Genomic DNA, 25835 nt, shown 5'->3' on the forward strand with positions numbered 1-25835 from the left:
CCGATACCATTCCGTACGACGGAAAATAATTTCAGTTGGTTAAAAAAAAGAAAATTTACTTAAAATAAACTGCTTTTGAAGAACAGCCATTTTTAATACTTTTTAAAAGCTTACAAGAAACATAGTATAATTATTTATTTAATACAGCAATTATTAGTAATTAATTAGTTTGCACCACTTCAGTTCAGCTTTAAGTTAACTGGTCCCAGAACACTGAATTCACAGTACACGATAAAAAGAAAGTGGATAGACTGGTTATGGTGACTTTAAAGCAATACTGCCACATTTCCTAGCCCTTGGTTTTGTGGATTCTAGTACATGAGAAGATAATCAGTGGCTGAAGATGGGAAGGGGGGAAAGTTAAGTCAGATAAATCTGTCAGTAAGATACCATACTGCAACCTACAGCTGACAAACGACATGGTACATAGCTGCAACAAAACACACTAATGCTCTCACTGTGACTGGCACATCAAGACCTGCCTGCCTCAGATATCTTGCTATGAGATTCCAGAAAGCCAGCCCTGCATCATCCTTCCCTGGCTCCATGGGCTCCTCCTGAGACCCAGGGCTCCACTGCTGCCTCAAATTCTAACCAACTCAACCAGCATGAACACAGCTCCTTCCCTCTCCACCCAAACCATGGTATTCCTGTGAAGTAAAGTCAGAGCAGCAGGATAATCCAATATTTTTAAGAGTCCTTACTCTCCTCTGGTCTTTTTATACAGGAGAGTATTTGCCTCCATTTTGAAGATCCAATGAACAGAATTATATGCAAAATCATGAGCATATAACAAATGAGGGAATATAATCATTCAAGACCTGTTCCATTCCTAAATAACCAGGTGCATTCACTAAGGAGCTTGCTTTCACATAGTAGCTGATCAACTTATCGCAGAAGACCTTTCCTCTGCATATCCTTTTTCACCAGCTAAATTAAAGTTCACAGAATTCTGTAAAGTTTCTCCCACTTTCAGTCTTGACGCAAAAATATGACAAAAACTCTACACTTACATTCTTCCATTTGTTATCAACAGGTTGCAAAAGATTAGCAGGGGATGTTGTTAAAGGTTGGGTGACAGAGTCCTACAAAGAAATGAAAAGAAAGTATTTTAAGCAAAAATAAGAAAAACATGGCTAATATCATGCAGAAAAGCAGCACAGTTCATTTTCCCACAGTATGAAGAGCAGGGACGGAAAAAATGAGACTACGGGAGAGATACAAAAGTACACACAATCACTAACGTTGCGTCATCATTTATATACATTAAATGAACCCAAGTTACAGAAACCAAAACCTTTGCTATAAGCACTGATGCAGCAAAAGGCAAATAACAGCCTTACAGTAAGCATATTTCACAAGATAGTCATGTATCACACTACAATGCATTCTTTGGTAGCACAGCACTTCAGGAGACCTCAACTTTTGGAGTATGTATTTATTAAGGACATAATCATTGTTCATCCCCAGGTACATAACAAGGGATGACAGAGTCTAAACTTCAGAACAGAATAACTACACTGGAGATTTGTTGTTAAAGCAGCTCTGCAAGTTTCAAGCAGAATAAAGAAGTCAGTTCTAATCTAAGAATGCTAGTGCTAATCTAAGAAAGATGGTACATTCTATAGCAAAAAAAAAAAAAACAACAACAAAAAAATCATTAAATATCTGCACTTTCAGATATAAAATTAAAAATAAAAGGCATAATACTCTTAATATGCAATTGACATGTCAGTTATTATGTTTGCTTTTCCTTGTTAAACTTCTTGGCATCTGTTTTTAAAAAGAAATTTTCTTCTCCCATTTTGCTTATACTACTGTATGGAGGTGTTCTTTACTTTTCCCCTCTTTCATGCAAGCAGAGAAGTATGAATAACAGCAAAGATAACACCACACTGCTGTAATATCAATACACAACACAAATGCAAAATACTCAAGCAAGCCAAAACAAGAAAAACAGAGCTGGCCAGGGAAAGCAAACATGAGGTAGTATGAAGGAATTTTTTTCCATTCTGCTTTTAAGATTAGGCTTGTGAATGTAGAAATATACAAAAAGACATAGAGGTTATATGCACTTGCAAGCAAATAGGACACATTAGTATTTTTTTTATTATTATGAAGAAACAAATAGCATCTGCCATACAAAAAAAACCTTCATGAAATCTTAAAAAAAAAAGTTTCTCCAAACAACACTACTAGACACTTGTTTTCAAGAAAATACAGCTCCATAATGAAGTTGAGACTTTAAATTTTAACCCTCCTCTTCAAAGTCTGGTATTACTTGTCATCTATTGAAGATTAAAGCCTAACAGTTGGAAATTATGCAAACCAGAGTGGAATAAAGGTAGAAAAGGTAGTTCTATTCAAAGAACAAAAAAGAAGTACTATGATATATTAAACATGCACTGGCTCAAAAAAATAAGTCTTATGAAACCAGAATTTTAGCTCTTTATTGTATCTTGGTAAAGAACGAAAAACATTCAGTGCTTCCAGTAAAGCTAAGATTTTTCCTTTGTGATCCGTCAAATAAGAAGCTAACATTTAAAACAAGTTATCAGAAATACTCAGAAGAATCCACTATGTGTTTATATGGACTAGAATTATACAAACAATTCATTTCTGAAAATGAGATGAAATTAATATATAATTTGAATAGTTCTAAATTTCATTGTTCCAGTAAAACTTCCCCAATATTATTTTCAACCAAACCTTCCAACTGTAAATCCTTTTTTGCATATACTTGGCCAATTCACATTCTGCCAATATTTAATCATGCAAATCAATTCCAGAAATGACACAAAACTTTAAAAACACAAAAGACAGCTACAGGTCTTTTAGTTCTAACCTATCTGAAGAATTACTGGAATTAAGATATAGAACTAATTAAACTCTTAAAGGCATTTTCACAATATAATGAGCAAAGCTTACTGCCGTAACATGAGATACATCTGTTGAAGCGCTCGCAGAATTCTGTGGACCACCCATGTGCATCTTGCTGATATGTGTATTTAAACTACCCAAGCTTTTGAAGACACAGCTACATTCTGTACAGTTGTATGTAGGGCCATTCTTCACCTTCAATAAAACAAAAAAAATTTAAGTAAATTTTCCCTACATCTACCAAATATTACATTTTTCATCATATACAAACACGCCATAGGATTATGAGAACTAGACCAGTTTATTTTTCCAAGTTACTGATATCCACTTATGGAATCAGTCTGGTGTCTCTCGGATATCAAGTCAACTGTAATCTACATGCATGACTGTCATCTCCTATTACCACTTCTTAATGTTGGGAAGCACCAGAGAGCAAAACAAATGTCATCTCGCAAATGAGGCCTCAGACTTTTCCCTCGTTACAACTTCCTACCATTACACACTTAGAACAAAACTGAAATGCAACTTTATCAATTAAGATGTGCCTGAAGATGTAACGCTGTACATAATACAAACAGAAGTTTGGAAATACGGAGAGTATAAAATGCAGATAATTTATCTCAAATTTTGGCACTCTTCTGTTTACTTTTACAAAAGTATCTTTCATAAATTTCCAGGAAAAAATAAAATCCATTTTTTTGGGTCAAAGTAGAATGAAGGCGAGAAATTGGGCCAAAGGCCATAGGGACTGCATTAAAAAAAAAACCACACCAAAAAAAACTAACACTGTGAAGGGCAGAGAAGTTTAATGTATCATTTGAACTGAATTTGAACACACAGGATGAGAAAGTGATCAGGAGCAACTTGTTTGGGACTTTCAGGCCAAGGGGTTGAGGTAATTAAAAGCAGCTATATTTGCAGATTCCAACCATCCTCACTTCCCCCTCCTTCTCAGTCTATCACATATCAGTAAGATCCAGTGCAGTACTTTCAATATAAAGGGAACGAAAAAGTCTTCAAAAGAAAACATGCTGCGCTGTTTGCAATATAGTATGGAATTTTGTATTTTCTGACATTAGCTTAAACTGGTAACAAGACTTTCAGAAAGTGGTATCAACTAATAAAATACTGATACAACTAAACAGTGATATATGAAGTGAGAATCAACCTGTTTCATTATCACCTGTAATGTTGTTTTGTGACTGTCTCAGGATAAAATGAAGAATTAAGAGTTCTGCATGCAGTCTTGAAGGAAATACAGCAACAGTAAGAAAGAAAAAAATCAAAAAATGATCCAAAGCAATAACTAAAATGTAAGCTCAGGATCACAAAACACAGCCTAAGACATGATCAAGAGATAGCATTTATTTAAAGTCCCTTATTCCACAACTTTTTTTTTCCCTCTCCTTACAGTTACTTACAGAGTAACAGAAAAAAAAGTGAAAAATATTTTTGGCTTGATCCCCAACAATCTTGTAATATTGAAAAAAAAAATCAATGTAATTTATTAAATTAATGTTGGTGCATTTTTTTTTATGTAGCAAAAGCTATCACATATAGGAGCTGTGAACAGTGAGGAAGACTAGTCACACAGAGTTATATGAAATGCAAACATATGATTTAATATAATTAAGCATAATACAAACCACTGAGGCATACTCATATACTAAGACATATCCTAAAAGTAAGAAACTAACACACTAAAAGGATCCTTAGTAAAAAAAAAAAATAAAAAAAATCTAATAAATAAGATCTATCATTGTAACACAAAAATGGAAAACAAGAAAGCAAATGTCAGACAGAGTTAGGGGAAAGAGTGAGAGCAAAGACGATATTCTGCATGCAAGAAAAAAAAAAAAGCTGCCTCTATCACTTCATACCTTCCAAATCAAAACTAGGTCTCTTTATATGCGTATTTCCAACCACAAATCACTAAAGTCAGCAAGGAAATTACTGAACAAAGTTGCATAGCCTATGTTGCTCAGAAGATTGTATTACATTATCATAGCAGTACCTTCTGAATTTTAAAAATTGTCACAAAGAAGAAAAACTCAGCATAAAGGCATCTGAGACAACAATGTTTTTTATCTTATATTGTAATTTTCTTCTACCTGTAACTGAAAAACCTCTGAAAAAGGCTGTAAGATATATGCTTCAAAGACAAATTTCAAGTATGCTCTATGATGGAGTTAGTGGGCTGCTGTTTGGCCTTTAAATTTTTCACCATTTTCTGCTTTGCTGCTTTTGGCTTACTTTCATCTGATTCTAGCCGTCATTCTCCCACGACTGACAGGTACATTTTTATACACCTAAGCCCACTAATAATTTATTGATCTATCAACATACTGAAAGGACAATGGTAAATGATGGTTTTGCTATTCATCCTAAGTATACGTTATACAGATTAAGCTATTTTAGGAAAGCTTGCAGGTAAAACCAACAAACTAGAATCTATACTACATCAGTAAATTGGCTACAGAAAGCACCAGAGAGCATAGGAATAGCAAACAGGAAAATTTAAATACCGAAAATGAAATAAGCAGTATATTAGCACCAACCACTTTATGAATAATAGTATTTACCTCTGAATGAACTCTCTGTATGTGTGACTGAAGATTGCCTTTCTGAGAAAAGGCTGCAGGACAAAAGGCACAAGCATGGGGTTTTTCACCAGTGTGCTTGATCATATGGGTCTGCAATGCCCCCTTCTGGTTAAAGGCTTTTCCACATTCACTGCATTTGAAAGGTCTTTCACCTAAAAAGAAAAACGAGGATGTGGGGTAAGGGGCTTTAAATAAATGTCAGCAGTTTCCTGTATCTAAATTAAAAATTGTATCAGGCAAAATAAAATCCTGCATACAGATATCTGTACATACACACACATAAACGCAGAAACAGACATTATTAGGTGTTTTGACAATGAAATTGTTTACCTTGACCACTAACCTCCACATCTCCAATAGAAGTTTAATGACCCCACTGACATTTATCAGTTAAAATGGGTAAAATAAATGAAACCTGTATGAAACAATTATTTAGAACAACCTCCCTCAACTTGTGATTGGAAGATCTCAGAAGCTCCTATGCAAAACTACTGAAGAAAGGGGAGAGGGAAAGGGGAGAAGGGGAGAGGGAGCGGGGGAAAAACACATACACCATTATTTCACACCAAATCCTATAAAATGCTTATATACCTGCATTGAAACAAACAGGGGAGCAGGGGGTGGAATCGACAATAATGAATAACAGTCAAAAATTTAACCTTTCATTTAGTCTAAAATCAAAAAGTCTTACAATGACACTGCAAAAGATGGCCTATAGTTCCCACTCCCCAATAAATATTAATAGCCATTCATTCTTTACAATTACCTATAGAAAATGTGCAACAAAATAATGTTTTTATTATATGAGATACTGTACAGCCCTCCTCAGAAATAATTTTAAACCCTTGAATGTTCCTATTACTACTGAACATTAAAGAAAAACCAGGCAATATTGCTACAGGAATGCTCTGTCAGTATCTCCTGATTTTGTTCTAGTGCTACATGTACTTACAGCTATTTGTATGGAAACAGATTAAGCATGAAAAACTGCCCAGAAATTTTAAGTGATAAAACATAATAGAACTGCATAAACATATTACAAAGCTACATATTTTAAACACACAGATACTAAGAACAAAGTTCAGTTTCTTACAACCATGTGTCTTAATTGACTACTGGAAATCTCCACTGTGAACTCAGTATTACTCTCTTTTTTCTTTTAGCAAAGTAGTTTAGCTGTAGTAACTGCAGGACCTTGAAAAGGTTTAACACTCTGCCTTCGCACATTTCCACAGCAAAAGTACTATGAGCACGCTCTACATTGTCTGCTACACCAGTAAGTACTACCATGTGCTAAGCATTATGCACACTAAAGCAGTTTTAATGAATATTTTCATATGACTTCTAATTATATAGCTGTAATTACATCTAGTTTAAAATGATTAATTCTTAATTAAATTCACAGTTTTAAATAAAAAGCAGCTATTTTCTGAAATAGATTACAAGCATGTAACTCACATAGTACCAACTCTGAAGGAATGTATATTTACTGTTCTGCTGCTTACGGCTTTTGAAGATGCTTTAAGATCTGTAGGTTTTAACTGTCCATTTTTTAATATAGATTAAAATACAGAACACTAATTCAGATCTTGAAATACAGTGACAAAACTCATATTGGGCTTTCATAGGTAAAAGGCTTAGCTTCCACTAATAGCTGCTGGTGGACACACAGAAGTATTGCTTCAGGTTAAGTTTGCCTATTTAAATAAATTTTATTTTAAAAACTAAATCTTAATTCTAGTGTGGAAACATGAAATTTCTGTATTTCTCAAGTATAACTTAATAAAATATGGATTTGGGAGGGGGAAGGGAGGGTTCATTACTTAGTTATTAATATGGGAATTGCAATCCCTGAGACTTAAAATTTTTTTCCCAAAGGGTGTAAATGCTTGAAATTAATAGCTAGGGACAAAAAAAGTATTGCAATTAAGACACTAATGTAATGCTGTACATGTAGCACAGACATGTTCTTTTAACAATTAAAGACTTAAGTATTCTAAATTCTTTAAAGCAGAGTTCTTCTTTCCTACATTATTTTACAGTACCTCAAGCAATTGGATGCCAAACAGATTGTCTGCAGATTTAAAGTAATAACATACTTCACAAATTAAATGAGTATTCACTAGCTACTTGGAACTTAAAGTGACCTACCCTCATGTGCCAATTGGGATTACGTTTTCTGTCTCTGGTTTCCCAATAGACAAATGTCTTTTTACTCTTCAAAAGAACTGTAAATGCTCTTGAAATTTTTTTAAGCTTTAGAAAAGTGTCCTCAACCAACTATAATCTTGCTTCTTTAACTCTGACTAGAATAAGCTAAAATAATATATTGAATAGATACAAAACTCTAAAATAACAAAGTTAATTTTCAACGGCTTTTTTTAGATACTACTTTGAGACAACTTTTAAAGCAGGTACAAGGCTGACTTCTTGTATTACTGTTTTACAGTTAAATTATAAAGCTTAAAAAGATTCCTAAGAAGGAGTCATGCAACAGAATTTTTATTTCTCCCTTGGCAAACAAAGCCATTCTTGTACATGGCAACTTGTCACATCACTGAACAGACTGCTAATACAAACAACATTGCACACTTACATAATTTACTACTTTAATTAGCTAAAAACTAGACAAACAGCAATTTATTCACAAGATGGAAAATACATATATATTGCACATCACTGGAGCACCTTCAATGAAGGTTTTGTTTAAAGCCAAACTCATGCTGTATTATGTTTATCCGGTTAAAACTTGAGAACTATTCTTACAGTCCTCTGTACACTTCAAAAACTTTTGTATTATTTTATACTTAGCATTTTTCAGTTACTTCAAGGGTAAGGGTTAAATACATGCACATATTTATTACAGAAATTTTGCAAAATCCATCTGCTATTGATTCTGCAAAACTCAACAGTCACCTGCTCTCCAAGTATCAAAATTACAATCTAGGTTTATCACCTCACAAGTTCACTTTGGACATCCTGAAAATGGCAGTTACAGTCAGTACAGTAAATACATGGCAGTAACTTTAAATAAATCAATCTTAAAAAAAAAAAAAAAAGCAAGGCCACTATGTTAGTAGTATTATTCATTCTCATGTATTTCTACTCTTTTTGTGATTGTAAATTTTAGAACTCTAGACTATATAAGATCTTATCTAGAGTACCTGACTGGCCCTTATCGAGGTATTCCAATTTTAGGGCCCATTGAAACCTTAAGTACCAAAACTGGTACTCTGTAACAAACGAAACCTGTAAAGTACTTAAAATTTCCAGATGTATATCATTAGAAACAGTTAAAAAGATTTTAAAAGCATATAAACTTCCTAAGCAAGGGAATTACATAAAGGCTGTTTTAAATCAACAGGTAACAGCATCTAATGAGCCAGATGTATTAATACTATTTCAAGTCCCGACTGGGAGAAAAATATTTAGCATTTCACACATTAATTGAATTTTGTAAAACAAATGCAAACTAAAATAATTAATTCGACAGTCTCACCTGTGTGTATCCTAACATGTCGTGTTAACTGACTTGGCTTCTGGAACGTCTTCCCACAGTGAGGACAGGAATAGGTAAACCCACTTCTATCAATATTTCTGTTGTAAGATCTGGTATTTGATACCCTGTCATTTAAAAAAAAAAGGGAATTTTAATAAAGTCCTCTTTATCCTAATATTAAACATTATTTTGAAGAAGCTGATTTTACCCCATCATTTTTTAACATACAGTGTAAATTCGATGACAATATATATTATCAGCTGCAACAGTTAAAAAACAAACTCTTTAACAATACTAAAAGAACAATGTAAATGGAGCCCTTTGAAAAGTATCTACAAACACCAAGAATTTTAGTTATTTCTGTAATAAAATTTATACTTCTTAGAGGTTCTCTAGAGACATTTTCACTGTAAATTCTGCTAGAAGTATACAGTGACTTCACAACTACTATTTTGGTGGGATCTTTTAACTTTGCATGACTTATATTTCTTTTGCCTGAACACAGCAACGCTTTTGTTCTCAACTAGAACAGAAAGAGCTCATGAAGTAGAACATGCAGTAAATGCAGTTGCTGAGGTCTAACAAAAACAGGTTAAGAATTTAACAACCCAAATATTCACCACTGCTCCTCAAATACAAATCACAATTTTCACTGAGACATGGCAACAGATGATATAAATTCCCATAATCCATTTCTCTACACATCACACTGATTAGTTTAAATGACTGCCGAAAAACAGCAACATGGAAAAAACAACAACTGATTTTATGCTAGAAAAAAAGAAAAAAGAAAAAAGAAAAAGCCTAGGGGATATTAAAAGACCATTACAACAACTCCACTAAAAAAGGTGAAACCAGAAAGCAGTATGATATCTAGATTACTCCACATTTTCCATAGTGCCTGAGTATTTACACCTATGCAGTAATCCAGCTTGTCAGTGCTGCTTAAAGCTAACTGAAATTACACAAATTTAAAGTACCTGGTATTTTTCTGAACAACTGAGATATAGGAATTAGCTAATGTGGAGCAGATGTGCAAAATATACCACCACCTTGAAACACAGGCTGATATAACAGTATAAAAAAATAGCAGGAAAGTAACAGTTCATGCATAACATAGGAAATCATTAAACTTCTGCTCAAATGACCCATCTTTCTACTCTAAGACAACATAGATACCCAGATATTTAAAACAAAGCACATTTTCCCTTCCAATTACTTCAAACAAATATTACATGCATTTTAAAAATCTTTTTATACTGTTGCAGAGAGAGCACAGAGTTTGGGTAATATATTTTACTTTCACGTGTTAATTATATCTACCAAAATTTACTGAAGTATCCAGAGTAAAATACGTAGAAGATGGAAAAGAAGGAAAGAGAACAGCACAGATGTTAGAACCTCTTCTTCTTTCCATCTCAGGACAGGTCTAGATCAGCCTGAATGTCAGAATGTGCTCTCTGATGAGCAACATCTGTTTCAACTATAGCTATGGCATTTTAATAAAGGAAATAATATCCAGTTTGGAGACAATTGTAGGGACAATCCTTCAAGGTCAGATCACCTTCTAAGATATTTCACTATTTAGAGTTATAATGACCATTTTATTTTTCGCAAAAGGTAGATACTAAATTTAAATTATAACTTCATACTAGTTTTCCATTTGAATGTTTCAAAGACAAAATGAACATCTTTTAGGGAAGGAAAAGCCAACCACTTTTATGAAAAAAAAACTTAAGGGAACAAAGCTCATCATAATATTGAATCCTAAAAAATTTTTGAAGCTTATTTTACAATGAAAAGCAGGAATCAAATAGTAAGATTTCTAACGACTGATATGTCTTTTATATACAGTCAAACAGGTTAGGTCAAATGTTAATTTCTCATAATTCATCTGAACAGTACGAGAGGATTGTGTCAAATAATAAATTAAAAAATTGGAATGTCCACGTTTTTCCCTTTCAAAATCACTTCTACTGAAACACAGAAGGTGGAGCCGGATCATTTATGCAATTTATTAACCTGGCTCACATACATGGGTTGTATTGGTACTGCTGGTGAAAGGACAGTAAAACACCATCATGGACAGTAGTTTCTTGAATACAAATGCAACATGTTTCTACATCTGAACTGATAAATGAGGTGAATCTCATATAAGGAAGCTCTGAATCCAGAAATAATCCATGTTTATGGAAATAAAGATAAACAAATCATCATGGAGCACTTACATCTTACTTAGAATCTAGCATGTATAGTACTCTCTCAAAATCGCAGCCATCACACTAGATTCACTCATCCATTCTTTATGTAGTCACCCTAACTTACACAGGAGATATATACAAGAACGTTTTTTGTGTGTAATATTACATAGCTCAATAGAAACGTAACAACTTTACCTCAATTTTCAGTTTGCAGATGGAAATCTACAATTTTTTTTTTAAACCTGTAACACAACTATTAAGATCTCACAACCTGCATCATCTGCTAATAAAAATAACTGGAAATACCTAGTATTTCTCATTTTTAAATATATATTTTTCCCATCTGTTTTTTATAGAAACAGAGGAAAGATTAAAAGAGAGATCACCTGTCAAATGGATAAACTAAACCAATAGAAGTAAGTTTTTCTTTGTTCTAACTTAAAGTAATTTTCAATTTCCTAAAAGTGAAGTTAAACTAGAGAGCTGAAAGAAAGGACAGAACAAATTTTCTCCAAAAGTAAGAACAGCATTTATGAGGCCTGGTTTTCCCCTTCATTTTGTGCTTTTTCAGATTCACAATAAACTCCCGGCAGGTTGTGGTGAGGACTACTTGCAAAAGACGATTAAACTGCAAGGAACAATTTACTACTTTGCAGAAGGTAGGTATTAGGATTTTTGCAATTACAATAACTGCTACGTAAAATTAATACACATTTGCTTCAATGTACTGCCATTAGCCTTTAAAAATCACAACAAACACACTTCAAAAAGCACTCTGTATCAGAAAAACTTCACCTGTGGTTACAAACAGCTAGCAGATGGAACTATGCTTAGTATGGGTGCCTAAATAGGAAAGCAGGAAAAAAAAAGGGGGGGGACCCTCCAAAAATAACCACCTTTTTTAGCAAGGTTTTAAAAAACAAATGCCATTTCATAACAGCATACCAAAGAAAAGAAATTATCTGCATAGATCATGGTACTTCGCTGACTGGAAATGCTACTCTAGCTTTCCCCAGCTATAGCTATAAAAGTAACATCTGCTCATTTTGTTACAATCCCGTGATTGTTACCTTATTTTATAGTGAGTTTTCATATGCTCCTTTAGCTGTGAGGAAGTTTCAAATTCCTTTTTGCAAGACTTGCAGCTGTGGATCCTACTGCCTGCCAATTCTTGACGATGTTCTTCCATGTGTATGGACAGCTGACTCTGTAAAGTAAATTCATCTCCACACTCTGAACAGATAAGATTCTGAAAGAGATAATAGAGACTGATTTTTCAAAAGATTCCCGAACAGCAGTACATGTGCATAAGCTTTGCTCAAGTAGATGAATGTATCCTTCTATGGACATCGGCAGCTGGAAGCAAGCAGCAATAAAAGTATACAAGCAAAAAAGTTTGAGCCTCATAATATAAATCATGAACAATAATCACTGCAAGCTTACAGTAGTATTAGTATTTTAAGAAATTCCACTGAAACTGAATTCCAAAAAAGTTCATATGACAGCAGAAACAAGCAGTTCAGTACCATCACCACCACTCCCTATTTCCTTGGAGGCTAGTTCAAGATACACACAGAAGCTTACCTCAGTGTCATTACCCTATGGTTTACCTAAACATTTGTAAAAAATATTACTTTCTAACCAAAAACATCTTAACTGTAGCTTCAGGGATTTTACACTTTTACTGGTTAAAATGATACAGGTTGTCACTTACTTTTTAACAGTAATTCCACCACAGTTACTACTGACTTTTCTTAAGCTATCTTCACAGAAAAGATGACAGAAATAAATAGGGACATATAATGTTTTTGACAGATATCACTTAAACCCATTAATTTTACAGCAGTGTTAAACGTACGACTTCCCAGTTGTATTAGTATTCCATGTCATTAGGAATGGAAATTATATTTATAAAGTTTAATGCAAAAGCATTGCCATTTCTCTGAAATTCAGAGCAATAATCAAAGTCAAATATTGTTTCAATGAAAACTAAAAGCTCTGCGTTTATTTGACTTCCTTTTGCTTTTCAAAACCATTAATTTTATTTCTCAGTATATCTTTATTTTGCAAAATCTAAGCAGAGAGTTAAGATTAAATGTCTAAAAATATTCACCATCTCTTTGACAATACATCTCTTACATGTTCCTTGCTGGTATGTGTAAGAAACTTGAGACAGTTTTTGTCTCGGTTCATTTTTCACTAATAGTGATTATCACTGCAAATGGAAATGTTATTTAACCTTACCCCTTTTTTTTTCTCCTTGAATGATCAACAAGTGGGAAAAAAACCCAGCAGTGTTCAGTTAACTTAAGATATTCACGAGAATGTTTTAATCAAGAGGAACAAAGATATGCAGTGCTATTTTTAAAATGCTTTGACAATACATGTGTTCCCTAAGTCTGAAAAAAACAAAAATTCTGCTGTATCACCAGACAACATTTCCACACAAAACCTTAAAAATCTGAAGTCTGTTAATGAAATTAAATACTACCTCAAAATGACTTGTTTAATCTAACCTAGAGATCATTATTACTGGACTCGAGTTACAGTCTGGGACAGGATGTAAATAAATCTTACTTTCTTTTCCAGGATCTACATTCAAATCTCAGTAAGAATACTTCTTATTGAAAAACACTGTTCTTGCACAACAAATTTGGTTTATGAATGATCCTTTTATGTAAGTGGGGAAAAATTACCTGAAGAGAAGCTTACAATGTATACTATATCAAGCTCATGGTCCCCGAAATTGAGAGTTTGTCAACTGCTTCTCAGCATTTTTCAGACACACATTACCTACGACATTAAGTTGCTATTACACACATTCTACTAAGCAACTTCCACAAAGAGCCTAAGAAGTATTTGAGACAACAAAGGTCTATGTATTTTTATTCATTACTGTAGAATTTGCTGTAGGAAAGCAAGGACATGGGAAAATAGAAAAACTGTACAAAAAACCAGCAATATATCAAGCTCAATAGCCTCTCTCTGGAATAGGCAGTAGCAATTTATTTTTTTGCCCCTCAAGCAAACAAAAAATCCCTCACTACACACGGAACAAGTAATTGCACATCATTAACCTCACTATGGTTAAACTCACCTTCTAACACTAAAAAAAAGGGGCTGTTCGTACATTGCTAGATAATATTAAAATTCCCCAAATCAGAAATAATTTTATGAAGCTTTACTCATCTAATTTCACCTGTATTAACTATCTTTATCTTATCAGATGCAGTATCTGAAGGGATACTTTGAAACTAGCCATATTCACCTGTTTAGTATCAATGACTGTAAAAGAACTCCTAATTTTAATTTGCACTTTTTCAAAGACTATTGCTCCTTAATTATAAGACAGGACAAAACAGTGAACATAATTTAAAAAAATAAAACCCAAAACACCAGGATTTTTTAATAACATAATTTTCACTTTATATCCACCAAATATCAGTTACAACTTTTTCAACATATTGGTAGAGTACTATGGGATACAGCCCTGGAGGGAAGAGGGACCCAAGAAAGCTGGTTAATATTCAAGGGTCACCTCCTCCGAGCTCAGAAGCGATGCAACCCAACAAAGAGGAAGTCAGGCAAAAACACCAGGAGGCCTGTGTGGATGAACAAGGAGCTCTTGGACAAACTCAAACACTGAAAGGGAGCCTACAGAGGGTGGAAGCAAGGACAGGCAGCCTGGGAGGAATACAGGGAAGTTGTCTGAGCAGCCAGGGATCAGACAGGAGAGCCAAAGCCCTGCCAGGGACATCAAGAGCAACAAGAAAAGTGTCTATACCAGTGAAAATGTGGGCCCTCTCCAGAAGGAAACGGGAGACCTGGTTACTTGGGACATGGAAAAGAAGGCTGAAGTACTCAATGACTTTTTTTGCCTCAGTCTTAAGCAGCAAGTGCTCCAGCCACACTGCTGTCAAGGTTTAAGCCCAGCCGGTAACAAAGCACCACAAAGCTGCTCACTCACTCCTCGCCCCCCAGCCCCGGTGGGATGAGGAGAAGATACAAAGACAGGCTTGTGGGTCAAGACAAGGACAGGGAGGGATCACTCACCACTTGCGGTCACAGGCAAAAGACAGGCCCAACTTGGGGAAAAAACAAAATCAATTTAATTTACTACAACTCAAATCAGAACAAGGATAATGAGAATTAAAACTAAATATTAAAACACCTTCCCACCCCCCCCCCCCCAGCTCAACTCCACTCCCGAATTCTCTCCCTCCTCCCCTCAGCGGCGCAAGGGGATGGGGAATGGGGGTTGGGGTCAGTTCCTCACACCTTGTCTCTGCAGCTCCCTCCTCCTCAGGGGGAGGAGGACTCCGCACTCGTCCCCTGCTCCGCCCGGGGGTCCCTCCCATGGGAGACAGTCCTTCATGAACCTCTCCAGCATGGGTCCTTTCTGCGGGCCACTGATCTTCCGTCACAGACTGCTCCAGTGTGGGCTTTCCCATGAAGTCCCAGCCATCTTCAGGGGCATCCAACTGCTCCGGCGTGGGGTCCTCCACAGGCTGCAGGTGGGCTTCTGCTCCACCACTCACCACCACGGGCCGCAGGGGGATCACCTCCTCCAGCGCACCTCCTCCCCCTCCTTCACTGACCTTGCTGTCTCCACAGGAGTTTCTCTCGCATTCCAATCTCCTCCCCTGCTGCAGGTTCCCCTTCTTAAATCTGTTCTCCCAGAGGCACTACCACCGTCACTGATGGGCTCCCCCTTGGCCAGCAGCGGGTCCGACTTGGAGCCGGAGAAGCTTCCAGCAGCTTCTCACAGGAGCCAGCCCTGCAGCCCCTCCCCCGCTACCAAAAACCCCGCCACACAAACCCAAAACAACCACCCAAGATACAGAAGGCAAAGGCAGGGACTTGGGGAATGAAGAACCACCCACTGTAGGAGAAGATCAGGTTTGAGACCATCTAAGGAACCTGAAGGTGCACAAGTCCATGGGACCTGATGAGATGCATCCACGGGTCCTGAAGGAACTGGCAGATAAGTGACTAAGCCACTATCCATCATATTTGAGAAGTCGTGGCAGTCCAGAGAAGTTCCCACTGACTGGAAAAGGGGAAACATAACCCCCAGTTTTAAAAAGGGAAAAAAAGAGGACCCAGGGAGCTACAGGCCAGTCAGTCTCACCTCTGTGCCCAGGAAGATCATGGAGCGAACCCTCCTGGAAACTATGCTAAGGCAAATGGAAAATAAGGAGGTGGTTGGAGACAGCCAACATGGCTTCATTAAGGGCAAATTGAGCCTGACAAATCTGGTGGCCTTTTATGACAGGGTTACAGTGTTGGTGGATAAGGGAAGAGCAACGGACATCATCTACCTGTACTTCTGCAAAATGTTTGACACTGTCCCGCATGACATCCTTGTCTCTGAATTGGAGAGACATTGATCTGGCGGATGGACCACTCTGTAGATAAGGAATTGGCTGGATGGTCGCACTCAAAGAGCAGCAGTCAACGGCTCAATGTCTGAGTGGGGACCAGTGTCGAGTGGCATTCCTCACGGGTCAGTATTGGGACCGGAGCTGTTTAGCGTCTTTGTCAGCAACACTGACAGTGGGATTGAGCGCACCCTCAGCAAGTTTGCCGACAACACCAAGCTGTGTGGTGAGGTTGACACGCTGGAGGGAAGGGATGCCATCCAGAGGGACCCTGACAGGCTTGAGAGGTAGGCCTGCGCACAACTCATGAAGTTCAACAAGGCCAAGTGCAAGGTCCTGCACATGGGTCAGAGCAATCCCAAGCACAAATACAGACTGGGCAATGAGTGGATTGAGAGCAGCCCTGAGGAGAAGGACTTGGGGGTACTGGTGGATGAAAAGCTGGACATCACCCAGCAATGTGCGCTCACAGCCCAGAAAGCCAACCAAATCCTGGGTGCATCAAAAGAAGCGTGACCAGCAGGTTGAGGGAGGGGATTCTCCCCCTCTACTCCACTCTGGTGAGACCCCACCTGGAGTACTGCATTCAGCTCTGGGGCCCCCAACAGAAGAAGGACACGGACCTGCTGGAGTGAGTCCAGAGAAGTGCCACAAAGATGATCAGAGGGCTGGAGCACCTCTCCTATGAAGACAGGCTGAGGGAGTTGGGGTTGTTCAGCCTGGAGAAGAGAAGGCTCGAGACCCTACAGCAGCCTTCCAGTACATAAAGGGGGCCTACAGGAAAGCTGGAGAGGGACTTCTTACAAGGGCATATAGTGATAGGACAAGGGGTGATGGCTTTAAACTGAAAGAGGGTAGATTTAGATCAGATGTAAGGAAGAAGTTCTTCACTGTGAGGGTGGTGAGGCACTGGAACAGGCTGCCCAGAGAGGTTGTGGATGCCCCATCCCTGGCAGTGTTCAAGGCCAGGTTGGATGGGGCTTTGAGCAACCTGGTCTAGTGGAAAGTGTCCCTGCCCCTGGCAGGGGGGTTGGAACTAGATGTTCTTTAAGGTCCCTTCCACCCAAACCATTCTATGATTCTATGATTAAGGTTTTCCTAAAGCCCAAGAAAACCTCATGCTCACAGAGGAAGACGACATTTTAGCAGTTTTAGTGCAATAAATTAAAAATTTTCAGTTTGTATTTAGCATTCCTGTCTCACCAGGTCAAAAAGTAGCAGCGGATACCATTGTCCATTGCCACTGAGGAAACTGACAAAATCAAGAATCCTCTACAAGGTTGGGCATATTTACACAAGGTACGTTCTTTATGACTTCTTAAAAGAAAGCTACCTGAAAGTGAGGAATTTCAAACATGATTTTTTTCCATTACACCAGTTTATCACACAGAAATCACCAAAGAATGTGAGGAGAAAACTTAGTCTCTTGCAAGCTCAATTTCAATAGCCCAGAAAATTCCTTCTGGAAACCTCTCATAGGAGCGATCACAAAAATCTGCATTTCAACACAGACAGACACGCTCTCCCAACCTAACTGGAGATCTCAAGAAGCTAAACACACTAGTTTCTTGTTATTGCCCTTCTGCACTCCATTTGTAGATAAAGTTGGCTGATGCAGCACAAAACAAGGATAAAGTTATCCAAACCTCAGCTTTGTACAGCAATCTCCTCAACTGCTACATATGTTCCCTAAGTGAGTATGTACCTTTGCTCGTTTTCAAATTTTCAACCCTTCTAACAACAGAAGTAAGAAAAGCAAACAGAAGGGAGAATGTACTCCACTGATAACTTAACTTCTTATTCTGCACATTATGAAAAACTCCTGAATGACAACTAGTACCATCGTCAAGACCCTCTGCTTCAAGTTCAAATTCCAGCTCTCCTACAGGCCCTGTGAATAACTAATGGGAAAGTCATTCTTACAATTCTCTGTGAATTAATTTTTATGTTCATCTCTGTTTTACCACAGAATTATAGGGCATTATAAGAATACATTCATTAGCAATTGAAAGGTATTCATATTTTTATAAATTTAATTTTCAAGCAGCAGATTGAGTTTTAAACTGGAAGGCATCACACAACCTATTCTTCTGACATCTGCAGCAAGTATCAAAAGCAGAGCTGCTGAAGCAGATGAAAAATCAGTTAGTGACAGAAATGAATACTAAAAATCACTCTTAGGCATCTTTCTCAATGCTCAGTTTCCTTATTCTGATGTTTTTAGCAATTCATAAATCAAGTTTCCTCAATAAACACCCATTAAGCTATGTATCATTATAGGTACATTAACATGCAACAAAATTGTACGCAAGTCCTCTCATTTTACCTTGGTTGTGTACATGATGAAACATGAACTGATAACAAGATTGAAGAAGGAATACATTCTCCACAGATGGCATTCCCTGTCTGGTTTAGGGAAAAATGCAAATAGGCCTATCATCCCAAACCTACTGGTCAAAACTGCTATTAGCTGTCTGCAATTGGTATGGAGAAACATACAATTGTTATGTTTATGATTAGAAGTCTGGCAATAAAAGTGCATACTTGACTCACCTCCAATTCTCCAACACAAAGTACAATTTTAAAAAAGCCTTCACAGGAGGAAGAGGTAATTACATTGAAAACTGGGTATTCCAGGCAGTACAATCAACTCCAGCAACTGCAGTAATGCAGTAATAACTAGAAAGTGTGTAAAATACTACTATGCATTAATACCTTGACAAGAATTTAACCAATGCCTTATAAAAATGGAAAATGAAATTGTGAGAGGGAAAGGAATAAGAAGTCCTCGCAAGCGAAAAAACCACTCAAGAAAAGGGGTGGGAGTTCTAGATAAGGGAACAGCTTCATGATGCAAGAAATAGATGGTGAGAGTGCCTCACGATGACATCTGCCATCAAAAGTGATCACCCAGACTATTACATCTGGGCTTATCAAAGTACATGAAGTCAGAGAAATTGCTTCACAATAAAAGTATTTGTAAAATAACTAATCAGTTAATGTTCATATATCATATCTATGAAACACGCACAGATTCTCTTTGTTAGTAAAGAGGATGGGAACAATTGCTTATATCTAGTATAATAATTTCTGCTACTATTATTAAAACAGACTCCCTACTAAAAGTTTTATATTTCTTCGGAATGAGAACATTTATTCAATTCTCCAATCTAAATCATATAGGTAAGGGATTAAGTACAACCATTATGACACGTCTTTTCAAAATTTAAATTATGAGGTTTAATGAATTACCTCTTCTTTCTCATGTAGCATTATATGAGCTTTCAGACTGGCTACTCTGGAGAATTTCTTGTTGCACACGGGACATGTAGGATCTTCACCATTGTGAGTACATTTATGAAGTGTCAAGTTGAATTCAACATTAAATGACATCGGACACTGGTCACATCGGTGAGGCTGTTTGTTAAAACCACAAAAATAAAGACAAAATTCAATCCTCACATAAGTTACATATACCCTAGGTGACACATACAACCTTACAAATCAAAATGTTTAAAATAAAAAAAGAGCAATTCAAGTATCTACATATGATAACGATCCTTAATAATACCAGTCTTAATTATTCTCTATTCTTTGTATCTCACTACTGAAAATGCAAATACAGCATTTCAAGAGCATATGGGGAAAAAAGGCAGGGGAACTAAAGAAAGCAGAGGCTCAAAACTGAGACTGTCCGAGGAGAGTGAAGTTAGCAGGAGAGAAGAATGAGCAAGAGACAGAAATAAATTTTCCTACTTTAACTGAGATTGTGAACTCTCCTTAAGCAAAATTAATAATTAAACCAGCAAAGCAAAAAGCTTAGTTTATGCTAGGATTGACTGCTCTTCAGTTGGTATCTGCACAATCAGTTTTCATTCTTGTCCTGGTTTCAGCTGGGATAAAGTTAATTTTCTTGCTAGTAGCTGGTATAGTGTTATGTCTTGGATTCAGTATGAGAAGAATGTTGATAACACACTGACGTTTTCAGTTGTTGCTAAGCAGTGTTTACACTAAGTCAAGGATTTTTCAGCTTCTCATGCCCAGCCAGCAAGAAGGCTGGAGGGGCACAAGAAGATGGGAGGGGACACAGCCAGGGCAGCTGACCCAAACTGGCCAAAGGGATATTCCATACCATGTGATGTCATGCCCAGTATATAAACTGGGGGGGGGGTGGTTGGCCTGGGAGGAATCGCTGCTCAGGAACTAACTAGGCATCAGTCAGTGAGTGGTGAGCAACTGCATTGTGCATCACTTGTTTTGTATATTCCAATTCTGTTAATATTATTATTATTATTATTGCCTTTGTTGTTATTATTATTATGATCATTATCATTTTCTTCCTTTCTGTTCTATTAACCTGTTCTTATCTCAACCCACGAGTTTTACCTTCTTCCTTCCAATTCTCTCCCCTATCCCACTGGGTGTGGGGGAGTGAGTGAGCGGCTGCGTGGTGCTTAGTTGCTGGCTGGGGTTAAACCACGAAAATTCTTTTAAGAGCACCTTCACTTTTAGATATAAAGGCTCTTACACAAGCGTGCAATAGCATGGTTTTAACAATACCATCTTCCATTTTTTATGTATCAACTTTACAGCACTGAAACTTGTGTAAGTAGTTCTTTGTATACATGAATTATCATCTCAAAGTCCTACATTTTGTAAAAATTAATCTGTATCTACAGCTACTTCAAACAGTACTAAAACTATTTTTCCATCACATGTAAAGTAGTTTTAGCTTTGTGAAATAGAAAGCAAGGAACAGAAATTAAATGCTTCAGATTACATATGAAACCTGTGGCAAAAGCTTCATTTAAAAAGCCATTCCAGTCTTAATCACATATCTGTATTCTTCTCATTCTTTCCCAAATTTGATTTGTAAGCAGCTGAAGTGATGACATTAATTTACTAATACATACATACTAGATTAGGTTGTTTGACATTATTGAGAACATCTGTAAGAGACTAGTGGGGTCCAGTTAATCAATACAAGCATTATTTTCTTTTTATTGCTAATGTGTAGAATCAGTTTGCAAATTTGATTAAAAGAAACCCATAGATTTTCTCACCTACTTGAATATTTTATAAATCAAAGAAAATGGCTAAAACTAAAAATTACTGAACTGGAAACAACAATCTAACTAAATGACATCAAATTAAGGTACTGTCTCAAAGGAAAAATGAGGAAACATGGAAGAGAAACTTCATAAAACTCTGAGGTCCCCAAGTAGTAATTATTAGTGATGTGATTAAAAAAAAAATGAAAGTGATGTCTTGTGTTAGCTTTACTTGTCAGTGTATGAAAATATCAATATACACTGGTATTTTCTAAGTTTACACCTACTAAAATTCATACCTTGTCATTTTGCTCATGATCCCTCATATGGCGCTGGAACTGGGTCTCTTTTGGAAAAGACAGCAAACAGATTTCACACTTATGGAAGGTCGGTACTTGGTAGGGAAAATTACTGTTCTCTATATTCGGTGTCAGAACATCATCTACAAAACAAGCAACAAAACATTTGTACGAAGTCACATTTCATTTACTTATAATTTATTGTAAAAACCAGAATTCTCTGAAGCACAAACTATTCAAACTTGTGTAAGATTTTGACTTATAAAAGATTCTAACTTCACAGGATCTCGAAGATCATTACTGCTTCCATTGACACAGGATCAACAGAATACATCCATCTCTCTAACCACCAGTCACTAAGGAGATAAATGATCGCCTTTTCCTAGTAATTTGAAATAAAGTCTTTCTGTGCTTCATAAATACCCATCAAGTTTGCAACAAAATAAAATGCTGCCAAAAACACCAGGTATGAGTAAGATACTGGCAGGGGTTGCTTTTAATAATATTACATCATGTGTTTCCAAAAAAAACTTTTTAATACAACATAGTCAGCAGTTCTGACTACACAGGTTTTCTGCCCTCCCCTGCTACTTTCTCTCTTTTTTCTTTTCCTTTAAGAAAAAATTAGGCATCTTTTCTTTCTTCTACTTCTGGCAATGTAAAACCTTTATTAGTTACCTTTACAGTTGTAAAACCAATACCAACGTTTCAAAAAGCTGAGAGACAATAAACTGCAAGTCAAACTGTGTACACATGAATTCAATGGAGAAAAAATTTTTTTTTTATATAGACCCAGTCTAAGCCCATACAGCTTTCTTGTTTTGAACTCCTACAGTCACACAACTTTTGATATACAAGTTGCAAGATTCTATATCCTCTGGCTCAAATGGCTTAAGTCAGTCCTATAAATATTTAAGATATAAGGAAAATATTAATCCAAGTAAGTTAAACACATTTTAAACTTGAGAAGATACTGTATTACTAAGGAACTTATCTTTATTTAAGAAAAACTTTTAAGAAAAGCAATTGGCAGGAGCAGTTAAAATACATAAGAACATTCAAAGCAGTATTAATAAAATTAAAATCTGACTCATACTGCAGATTAAGGACACTAAAGTGAAAAAACCCATAGAATTCAGTTTCAAACACTGCCACAATTCAATGAAGTGCATCAACAACAGAATGCAACAGGATGCAAAAAAAAGGGAATGCTGATTTTATTATCTACACACGCAAGGCCTGATGTTTCCCTTTACTAAAAGTCAGTACTTCTCACCATGTAAGAATTAGGCATAGGCAACAAAACTACAAGTTCACAGCATCCTGTTTACAATTCCTCAGAGGAAACTGAAGATTACGATTCATATAGTATTTCTGCTCAGTACTGCACCTACCTCAATGCCCTGTCTCATTCAACGCACCATTTACAAGGAAAAAAAGAAATAAAAATCAGTACCTTATGCCCTAACCATCTTTTTTTCCTGCTAAAATTCTCATAAACAAACTTCAAAAGCTTGATGTTGAGAAAGCTCTAGGAAACATTTCAGCATAAGATATTTGGGGTGAGAAATCACAACTAAAACCAACTTCCTGGGGACTTGCACTTCCCATTTCTGGACTAAATTGCCCAATTAACTTTTGCTTTGCAAAGTTTAGTTATACATCTTTCTGTCAGACAGAAACACTTTGCTTAAGTATCACAAATCTTTCACATATATAAACTTAAACCTACTGCATCCTTTAAAGGACTCTCAGCTGTAAATTCATAGTATATGCAGGCACTATCAACAACATCTCTGAAAGGCTCACATTTCAAAAGCTGAAAAGCACAGCTTTAATTACAAGACACTGTCCTTTAAGTGTCCTTGTGATAAACATACCTGAGTATAATAAAGGGCACAAAATCAGTTTCTGTAAATACTGACATGATAAGAAAAAGAGAGGTGAAAGAAAAATCTACTCCAGTACTTGGACTATATGAAAATGTAATGCAAGAAGCTTTCCTAGTAGGCGATTCTCTTCTCAGAGGTACGGAGGTACCCATTTGCCAACTGACACATTTTCTAGAGAGGTGTGCTGCATACCAGGGGCTCGTATCAGGGATGTCACTGAGATATTACCAAGCTTCATACGGTCCACCGACTATCATCCGCTGTTCTCGTTTCATGTGGGCACCAGTAATACAGCCAGGAGCTGTCTGAGGAGTATCATGAAGGATTACAGAGCCCTGGGAGCAGTGGTAGTTTTTTCGTCAGTCCTCCTGGTCAAAGGAAAAGGTTTGAAAGGGCCAGTCAAATCTGGCGAATCAACAAATAGTTACAGGACCAGTGCTACAGCCAGGGGTTCGGCTACTTAGACCATGGGACTCGCTTTGAAAAACCTGGTCTGCTGGGGGCTGACGGGGTCCGTCTGTCAGAGAAAGGGAAGAGCATCTTTCATCATAGGCTTGCCAAGCTGGTGAAGAGGGCTTTAAACTAAAGTTGCTGCAGGAGGGAACCTCAATCCATCCCTCTCTCGCTACCAGTTTGATGCCAGTGCCAGCAACAGATGCCCAGAGCCTCAAGAGGCATCACAGGAGAGCAGGAGAGCACCTGAAGAGCAGCACAAAGGAACCCCAGCCATTAAGTCATCTTCACCGGGGCCCAACTTAAATGCCCCTATGCAAACACACATAGCATGGGGAATAAACAACAGGAGTTAGGGACATGCACACCTGCAGGGCTATGATCTTATTGGCATCATGGAGATGTAGTGGGATGGCTGCTGTTGGAGTGTTGGAATGGAAGGATACAGGCTCTTTAGGAAGGACAGGCAGGGGAGAGGAGGAGGGGGTGTCACCCTCTATGTCAATGACCAGCTGGAGTGCATGGACCTCCACCTGGGGATGGATGAGGATCTGACTGAGAGCCCATGGGTCAGGACCAAAGGGAGGGCAGGGACAGGTGACATTATAGTAGGGGTCTGCTACAGGCCACTCGATCAGGAAGACCGAGTGGATGAAGCCCTCTATAGACAGATAGGAGCAGCCTCATCTTCACAAGTCCTGGTCCTCATGGGGGACTTCAACCACCCTGATATCTGTTGGAAGGACAACATGGCAGGGCATAAGCAACCCAGGAGGTTCCTGGAATGTGTTGAGGATAACTTCCTTCTCCAAGTGACGGAGGAGCCAATGAGGAGAGGTCCTATGCTGGACCTTGTTCTCACCAACAAGGAGGGGCTGGTGGGGAATGTGAAGCTCAAGGGCAGCCTTGGCTGCAGTGACCATGAAATGGCGGAGTTCAAGATCCTTAGGGCAGGGAGGAAGGCATACAGCAAGCTCGCTACCCTGGACTTCAGGAGAGCAGACTCTGGCCTCTTCAGGGATCTGCTTGGTAGAGCACGGTTTAGATTAGATGTAAGGAAGAAATCCTTCACTGGGAGGGTGGTGAGGCACTGGAACAGGTTGCCCAGAGAGGTTGTGGATGCCCCATCCCTGGAAGTGTTCAAGGCCAGGTTGGATGGGGCTTTGAGCAACCTGGTCTAAGTGGTAGGTATCCCTGCCCATGGCAGGGGGGTTGGAACTAGATGATCTTTAAGGTCCCTTCCACCCAAACCATTCTATGATTCTAAGAGTCTTTTCCCCTAGAAAAGGGAGTGATTGTTCAACCCCATGAAGGCCTGACCTCTCACTTTAAACTGACAACAGAAAAATGATCCAATCCATGATTTCAGAAAGGGCTTTAAACCTTCTCCATGAACCAAAGAGACTGTCATCTTTAAACACTCACTCTGGAGATCAAAGACACTGGACAACATAGAAAAACAACACCTAAGCAACTGAAGTACCCAAAGTGTAACTTTGAAAAAATCAAAGGTGCTAACTTCTCTACAATTTGAAACACAGAAAAAGCAACATGCTCACTAGCGTCTGAATAGTAT

At 37.5% G+C, this 25835-nt stretch overlaps 1 protein-coding gene across 4 annotated transcripts in view; it reads right to left on the bottom strand.

Annotated features, from left to right (window-relative positions):
- ZNF236 (zinc finger protein 236) overlaps positions 1–25835 on the bottom strand; it is a 100801-nt gene that overhangs the window by 64728 nt on the left and 10238 nt on the right. For all 4 annotated transcript variants that reach the window (XM_069778845.1, XM_069778846.1, XM_069778844.1 and 1 more), the window contains exons 2-8: positions 21915–22057; positions 19817–19981; positions 12254–12432; positions 8983–9107; positions 5463–5635; positions 2929–3075; positions 1014–1085 (exon numbers count right to left, since the gene is read on the bottom strand). In XM_069778845.1, coding sequence (XP_069634946.1) covers positions 1014–1085; positions 2929–3075; positions 5463–5635; positions 8983–9107; positions 12254–12432; positions 19817–19981; positions 21915–22057 — 1004 coding nt within the window. The remainder of the gene's footprint in view (positions 1–1013; positions 1086–2928; positions 3076–5462; positions 5636–8982; positions 9108–12253; positions 12433–19816; positions 19982–21914; positions 22058–25835) is intronic.

This window comes from Haliaeetus albicilla, chromosome 3 (genome assembly GCF_947461875.1).
Source record: "Haliaeetus albicilla chromosome 3, bHalAlb1.1, whole genome shotgun sequence".
Classification (NCBI taxonomy): domain Eukaryota; kingdom Metazoa; phylum Chordata; class Aves; order Accipitriformes; family Accipitridae; genus Haliaeetus; species Haliaeetus albicilla.